The 8,191-nt window shown below is 45.4% G+C and overlaps 1 protein-coding gene across 1 annotated transcript; it reads left to right on the plus strand.

The window, feature by feature from the left end:
• The first annotated feature begins 1,122 nt into the window (after positions 1 to 1,122).
• slitrk2 (SLIT and NTRK-like family, member 2) lies at positions 1,123 to 4,049 on the plus strand. The gene has a single exon (XM_033974668.2). It carries the CDS (start codon positions 1,123 to 1,125, stop codon positions 3,838 to 3,840), a length of 2,718 nt encoding a protein of 905 aa, XP_033830559.1. The 3' UTR covers positions 3,841 to 4,049.
• Positions 4,050 to 8,191: the final 4,142 nt, after the last annotated feature.

The raw sequence follows: 8,191 nt of genomic DNA on the forward strand, positions 1-8,191 counted from the left end.
TATATATATATATATATATATATATATATATATATATATATATATATATATATATATATATATATAAACTATTTGTTCAATATGAAATTAAGACTTTGTTACTGCTTTTAAAGTGTAGTTATTATGAAGTGTTACCTAAATCTATTTATGAAAAAAGTAATTATGGTTCCAAAGTTATGCACAGAGAGACTATTCATCAAAGTAATCATTTTTACTATTCTTGCCATTGACCCAATACAATATAGGCTAATATGTTTTTCCCCCTATAAAGAACCATTTTATGTAGCACTGTATCTCTCTTCCAGTAGCCAAATTCTATTTAAGAAACACATCAACAATCAACAATTGAAACCAATGCTTTAGACGTGTGTGTGTGCATGGTGTGTGAACTAGTGACGTCACGGCCCTTGCACTCTCCCTCCCTTTCTCTCTCCTTCTCTCCCTCTCTCTCCTCTCTCTCTCAGACACACACGGGCGAGCGGAGAGGCAGTAGCAGCAGCAGCAGACACTTGGTGCTAGCTCAGAGCGCGCGCGGCACAGGAGAGGAGGCGGACAGGAGTTATGCCTCAGCCTTGGGAATACAACACCGCTCTTCTGTCTGTCCCTCTCCCCTCTGTGCTCCTCGGGTTCGGACTTGCAGAGCCTTTACCCACGTCACCACTTTCCGACGCTCTCTGGATTTTGCTGAAAAAGTGCCGGGACTAAAATGATGTGGCAGAACGCGGAGCACAGAGGCATCGTTTGTTGCTGTTCATCTATGGGTGGATATTTGGCTCACTCTGTATGAGCTGCAAAGAAAAGAAAAAAAAAAAGGAATGGTGCAGTAGAAGTCCTTCTCACTTCTCTCTGCATCTGACAATGACCCAAGTCTATCAAGACCGCACAGTCTTTTATTTTCGAGCAAATTGTTTTTTTCAAACGGATTAATCTTTCTGGAATAAATGGAGAGCGCTTCAGCTGATAGTGGTCGAGTCCTCTACCCCTGTGTGTGTGCTTGTGTGTGAGTGCATTAAGAATGAGAGCCCCCTTTCCTCTCCTGCCCCTCCACTCCTTCGACGCACGGCTCTGGCTGCAAACTTAAATGCCGGATCTAGACGTGGGCGAGCTCCCGTGGCTGTAAAGATGCTGCGCGGTGTGTTGTTGCTGAGCATCCTGACGATGAGCCTAGCGGAGAGCCGGAAAACTTCCCTCTCCAAAGACATCTGCAAGAGCCGCTGCGCATGCGAGGAGCGCGAGAACATCCTCAACATCAACTGTGAGAATAAGGGATTTACAACTGTCAATCAGTACCAGGCGCCCCCGAACAAAGTCTCCCAGCTTTTCCTAAACGGCAACTTCCTGTCACGGCTCAATGCCAATGAGTTTGTCAGTTACGGCAATGTTAGCTCACTGCATCTGGGGAATAATGGCTTGCAGGAGATTCGGACTGGTGCGTTTAACGGGCTGCGTTTTCTCAAGCGCTTGCACTTGAACAACAACAACCTGGAGGTGATTAAGGAGGACACGTTTGCTGGATTGGAGAGTTTGGAGTATCTGCAGGCGGACTATAATTACATCAGCACCATCGAGCCAGGCGCCTTCAGTAAGCTCAACAAGCTCAAAGTGCTGATCCTCAATGACAACTTGCTGCTGTCCCTGCCGCCCAACATTTTCCGCTTTGTGCTCCTCACTCACTTGGATTTACGAGGCAACCGGCTGAAGATGCTGCCCTTTGCAGGGGTGTTGGAGCACATTGGGGGCATCATGGAGATACAGCTGGAGGAGAACCCATGGAACTGCACCTGTGACCTTATTCCTCTCAAGTCGTGGCTGGACACCATTTCGGTTTTCGTCGGGGACATCGTGTGCGAGACTCCCTTCCGGCTGCACGGCAAAGACATCACACAGCTCATCAAACAGGATTTATGCCCACGGAGGAACGCCGGGGAGCGCGCACACCCGCCCTCTGATTCCCATTTCCAAGGAGCCCTACCCCCCACCTACCACCCAGGTCTGGTCACCCCCACCCGTGCCCCCAAGGCCTCTCGTCCCCCCAAGATGCGCTACAACCGGCCCACCCCTCGCTTCAAGGACAAACACGTCTTTGGGCCCATAATGGTGTACCAGACCCGCTCTCCAGTGCCCATGCTATGCCCCTCCGTCTGCGTGTGCACGTCCCCCAACCCTGACAGCGGCCTCCACATCAACTGCCAGGAGCGGAAATTACATAACATAAGCGAGCTCAACCCTAAACCCTCTTACCCCAAAAAACTGCACCTGACCGGCAACTACCTGCAGGTCATCTACAGGACGGACTTGGCAGAATACAGCTCCCTGGAACTGTTGCATCTTGGGAATAATCGGATTGCCGTAATCCAGGAGGGTGCTTTTGAGAATTTAACCAATCTCCGGCGTCTTTATTTGAATGGGAATTACATCGAGACTCTTTCGCAGTCGTTGTTTGTCGGGCTCCAGTCATTGCAGTACCTATATTTGGAATACAACATCATCAAAGATATTTTTCCGCAGACTTTTAACTCTTTGCACAACCTCCAGCTGCTATTTCTCAACAACAATTTGCTTAGATCGCTTCCTGATAACGTTTTTGGGGGCACGATGTTGACTCGGCTGAATTTACGCAACAATCACTTTTCCTATTTGCCCGTTAAAGGAGTACTGGACCAGCTTTCTGCGTTCATCCAGATCGATCTACAGGAAAACCCGTGGGACTGTACCTGTGACATTGTGGCCCTCAAAAATTGGATGGAATTGTCCAGCACTAGCGTGGTTGTGAACGAAATCACTTGTGACTCCCCGTCCAAGCACGCCGGTCGCCTCTTGCGCTCGCTCCGTAATGAGGCCATCTGCACCGAGCCAAGCGAGCTGCCCACCCCCCAGCATGCCACCCCCACCCGGGCCCCCACCCTGCTCAGCCCCGGCACAGAGCCCACCTCCCCCGCTCTGTCCTCCTCTTCTTCCTCTGCTCCCACATCCTCCTCCACCTCCTCCTCTTCCTCCTCTCCTTTCTCTCCTCTCAGCTCCGTCAGCCCTACAGAATCCAAACTTTCCACTCCGGAGTTACATCCCGAGGTCCCTCTTTCTGTCCTGATTTTGGGGCTTTTGGTCGTTTTTATTCTATCCGTTTGCTTTGGCGCCGGGCTTTTTGTCTTCGTCCTCAAACGTCGTAAAGGTGTGGAACATGTCCCTAACGGAGCTAACAACTTAGATCTCAATTCTTTTCAGGTCCAATATGGCTCTTACAACCCCGAACCCACCCCGGGTAAGTCCTCTGAAAGCCATGTTTATAACTACATCCCCCCTCCCGTGGGCTCCATGTGCCAAAACCCCATTTACATGCAAAAAGACGGAGAACAGGTAGCCTTTTACCGCAACCTGAAGGAGCTCAGTTTTGGGCCTCTGGATGTGAAAAAGGAGGATGTAGTCACACGGAGTCCAGGGGCATACACCATCAGTACGTTGGATTTTATGGATAAATCACCCACCATGTGCACAATAACGTCCCCAGAGCCCCCTGAGGTCTTGTATCAAAACTTAGCAGAGAGGCCTCACAAAGAACTCCCCACAGCCGCAGGACCCCCACCTTTCACATACAACTTTTGCACTTTACCCAAGAGACCATGCATCGTGCCCCCCTACGAAGCAGCCACCGCGCGCCGGCCCCCTCCAGCCCACGAGCGCCTCAACAAAACGGTGTTGTACGGGACCCCCAGGAAGTACTACGGGGCCGAGCACGCTTCCATAAAGAGCAGCGAGCACCCGCTGCTCCTGCCGGGGAAACTAAAAACAGAGCCCGACTATCTGGAAGTGCTGGAGAAACAGACTGCCATGAGCCAACTGTAAGATAGCCCCTCTCTCTCTCTCCACCCCTGCTCCAGGCCCTGGCCTCGCTCCAATAACCCTGCGTTACTGTAATCATACCTCTATATATCTGTCTTATCTATCTGTGTTCAATGGGCCATGACTCAAGTGAATCCACGGCTTTTCTGGACTTTTTTTTTTTCCTTTTCCATTTTCTTTCAGATGTATAAACGGATTATAAGAATTATATTATTATGCAGTTCTATTTTTCTCCTGGAAGGTATAAATTATTTCTTCATTTTCGAGAAAAAAACAAACAAAAAACTAACAGACTTGGATAACAGCAGGTATTCTCATGGGCAGGACTGTGTACAAGCTTTGTGCTCTTTCATACAACTGTATTCTATTTTCCTGCAAAAGTGCAGTAGGTGTTTGTAGAAGAGGAGCTGCAGACTGACATTCCTGTACATATAGCCTCCACAGGTACATGGTGAGTGTTCAATGAAATCTTTCTAAACGACAAGTGATGAATCCAGAAAGTGCCTTTGCACTACACTATTTTATCACCACTGCTCTCAGCAAATGGATATGTTTGACTTTTCTTTTCAAAGTGCTGTATTTTAAAGAAAACTTTATGTAAATTAGAAGACTTATTTGTCCATTTCAAATAGAAAACTATAAAAATGAACTTGAGACTGGTGTGGACTCTGTGTGGGGGTAAAGCCAGGGAGAATATTGTTATTTTCTGCTTTGAATTGAAGTGTCTTTGAGATGTACTAGACTCCACTGTACGCTTTAGAGGAGCAATACAGCGCGGCCAAAAACGCCACATTAAATTTTCACTGAAGCACTTTGTCAAAATCTGAGCTGGAGCTACTTCTTTCTCTGGACTGCATGATTATTTGTGGATGATGCAGTGTGTAGGGCTGGTTGTTGTGTGCGGGTTTGATTGTGCAGTGTGCGGGACTGGTTGTGTGAAGTGCAAGACTGGTTGCGGTATGCAGGGCTGGTTGTGTGGTGAGCGGGGCTGATTGTGGGGTTCATGGAGCTGGTTGTGCATGCGTGTGCATCTGTTTGTATAGTGTGTGGGTCTGGTTTTACAGTGTGGGTCTGATTGTACAGTGTACAGAGCTGGTTGTGGAGTGTGCTGACCTGGTTGTGTGATGTGCAGGGTTGGTTGTGCGGTGTGCCGGGCTGGTTGTGTGGTGAGCGGGGCTGATCGTGGGGTGCGTGTGGCTGGTCGTAAATGTGTGTGCATCTGGTTGAACAATATCTGGTTGTACAGTGTGGGTCTGATTGTACAGTGTGTGGAGCTGGTTGTGTGGTGTGCAGGGCTGGTTGTGTGGGGCTGGTTATGCTGTGTGCGCGGCTGGTTGTGGAGTGTTCGGGGCTGGCTGTGTGGTGCTGGTTGGGCAGTGAGCGCGGCTGGTTGTGGAGTGTGCAGGGATGGTTGTGCAGTTTATTGTTCGGTGTTTGGGGCTGATTATGTGGTGTGCTGGGCATGGGGCTGGTTGTGTGTGTGTGCACCTGGTTGTACAGTGTCTGGGTCTGGTTGTATAGTGTGCAGGGCTGGTTGTGCGATTTGTGGGGCGGCTTGTGCAGTGAGCGTGGCTGGTTGTGTAGGTCTGCTTGTGTATTGTGCAGGACTGACTGTGCAGTGTGGGGTTGATTGTGTGGGGAAGGTTGTCCTCCATGTATATGTTGTCAGATCTGCAATATTAATTGCAATTTAATCAAAATCACAATTTGATTGGACACAATTAGCAAACCACAAACGGCTGGAAATTTTGAAGTACCATCATTTCCTCCACAAACAGCTAATCCTGTCTTATTCTGCATAAAACCGCTAAGCCTGTAGTGTAGATTCGTTCATTCTGAAATGTGATTCTTGTATCAAGAAGCATTTCTGTGGAATTTCTTTTTTATCAACCCTTCTGGACACTTTCAAAATGTCAACTTTGACAGACTGTTAAAATCTAAAAACGACAAATCTAATCACATTGCTTGCCAACAATTATCTATATTACCCAAATCGTCGAACGCTAGTATTTGTATGTACACGCCTGTACAAATGGAACGTGATAGCTTCCCGTGTGATTGACGACTCTTGTTTACACAGTTTAATGATCGTCTCTGCCAAAGAGCTCGACCCGGGTCATATGTTTTCCCAAACAAAAACCCCCACTCGCCCTCGTCCATTTCATCCCTATCTGGCAACACAGCGTATTAATATTCGTACAAGTGTAAGATGAAAGACTGCCGCTGGAGCTCGGAGAGAGACTCAGTGATGGCCTCTCTAATTATCCTGCATCTTTCGCTAGCGCCTGGTCGGGCTGATAGATCGCAGTTGGCGCGGGTGCTAACGGTGAGCCAGCAGTTCTCTGGCAGTCCTCTGATAGCCCTATGCACAGACAGGAATAGTCTCAAAATGGGGGTCCCCACTGGTGATGAAGCAATAGGGGGTGAGTTGGTACATGCATTGGTTTAGTCCTGGTTTGGTTCTATTGTAGTCCTGGTTAAGTTCCAGTTAAGTCACAATTCTAAGACAAGTAATTGGCCTATTGATAGTTTGTATAGTGCTGCTTTGTGTAATGCTAATTGTAAGCACTGTTCTATCTGGCTTGTAGGACTTTAACCTGAGCTTTATTTTAACACAGTCCAGAAAGAGCTGTCATACTTGGAACTACAACAGGTGAGATGTTTTGTGCTGTTAAAAAAGTCTATCACAGATAAAACTACAATCACAAACAGTTTTTCAGTGAGTCACTCTCACCTTTGTTGTTGAAAATCAAACACCTAAACAGGAGCATGAACGCTCGTATTGATCACAGACTCCTGAAAATGTGTTGTGTAAATACATTTTGTATTTATTCTTGAGTTTTCAGACCATCTTAAAACTTTTCGACAGTGTTTGTTAATGTGCGCGTTGTGTCACCATGGAAACTGCTGAACATTCCACCATAGAGATACATGTAGAACATCTCCAGCATGATGTCACTGCAAAGTATCAATTGGGTTGTGATACTGTGCACAACCCTGTGTCGTCTACTGTTGCAGTATTGGTGGTTTTCAGAACCTTGAATGTGATGATGTCACATTCCCAGATGGGGAGCAAGCGCCAGATTTCCCTATTGATTACATTGTTACATACTTTGCCATGAAATATCTGAAAGGTAAATTCACAAATGTTGAACCTGGTATTTTCAATTCTTGACTAAACCCAAGAACCCACTGTATTACAAGCTAATTTAACATTTTAAGAATATAAATTTTAACTGCCCCCATCTGTATTAATTAATATTGACCTATAGAGCACTGTGATGTCATCTGAAACTCAGCAATTGAAGGCGGATGATGTAATGGTTTTGGCAAAGGTCAAATGCTTGTCTGTTATGGTGTGGTGCTAGTGATGTGAAAGGTGATTTTTCGAGACAGAACGTTTTTGTTTTTTTGTTTGTTTTTTTTTTTGTTTTTTTTTTTCTTTTGGTTTTTGATCAGTTTGGTCTCTTAACATATAGGCAAATGTGTCCACTCTGCACTAAAGGATGTTTTAATATTTAATCAACTTGTAACCATAGAGCTATATGGGACATTATAAATTCAAAGGTCTCAAAATGCTTTTTTTCTCCCCTAGGGATATATGGATCACCCTTTAGTAGCACCTACAATCACCAGACAATTAGTTTACTCAGTTTCATTCACACATGTTTGAGTAACCCTTTATTATTATTCTGTCTACATCCACAGAGCTCAAAATGTTCTGTTCCACCTGGTGATGTCATTTAGTGGTAGTTTTCACGTTAACGCTACATTTTACCGTTTATTTAGTAGAGATTGGAAATCACAAGGTGGAACAGAGTGTTTTCAGCTTAAAAAAATAACTCTAAATATGCAGGGTTTGTTTAAATGAAGGAAAAAAAACAAAAAACAACAACTCCGAGTATGTCTTTCGCGAGGAAACAACATTATAACATAGATCAGAAAAAAGTGTAATATGGGCCCTTTAAGAACAGTATATAGTACTGTGCTTAGGCTATATAATTGGATTGCTGTCAGTAGTTGATTGCATTGCATTGGTTTTACAGGTTGGAACTAAATAAGCTGCCTCTGAATTATATATGCCCCAATAGAACTCAGTCACTCTTCTTAAAATTCACCTTGGGGTTCATAAGGCTCTAGTCTTTAGACAATGAAAGCTTGTGGTTGGCACTGGAATAGTTGCAAAAATATATTACATTTACTTGAGTAACTTTTTGAAGAAATTGTACTTTTCAGAGTCATTTCTAGCAGCATATCTTTACTCCTACTTAACTAATATTTTTATTGAAGTAACAGTACTCTTACTTAAGTAAAAGTTTTGGATACTCTTCCCACTGTGAGTAAGTCTACAAGT

The sequence above is a fragment of the Periophthalmus magnuspinnatus genome, chromosome 10 (genome assembly GCF_009829125.3).
Source record: "Periophthalmus magnuspinnatus isolate fPerMag1 chromosome 10, fPerMag1.2.pri, whole genome shotgun sequence".
NCBI classification, from domain to species: Eukaryota; Metazoa; Chordata; class Actinopteri; order Gobiiformes; family Gobiidae; genus Periophthalmus; species Periophthalmus magnuspinnatus.

What these genes read in the sequence shown, in the direction of transcription:
- slitrk2 (XM_033974668.2), top strand. Translation starts at nt 1,123, where the DNA reads ATGCTGCGCGGTGTGTTGTTGCTGAGCATCCTGACGATGAGCCTAGCG.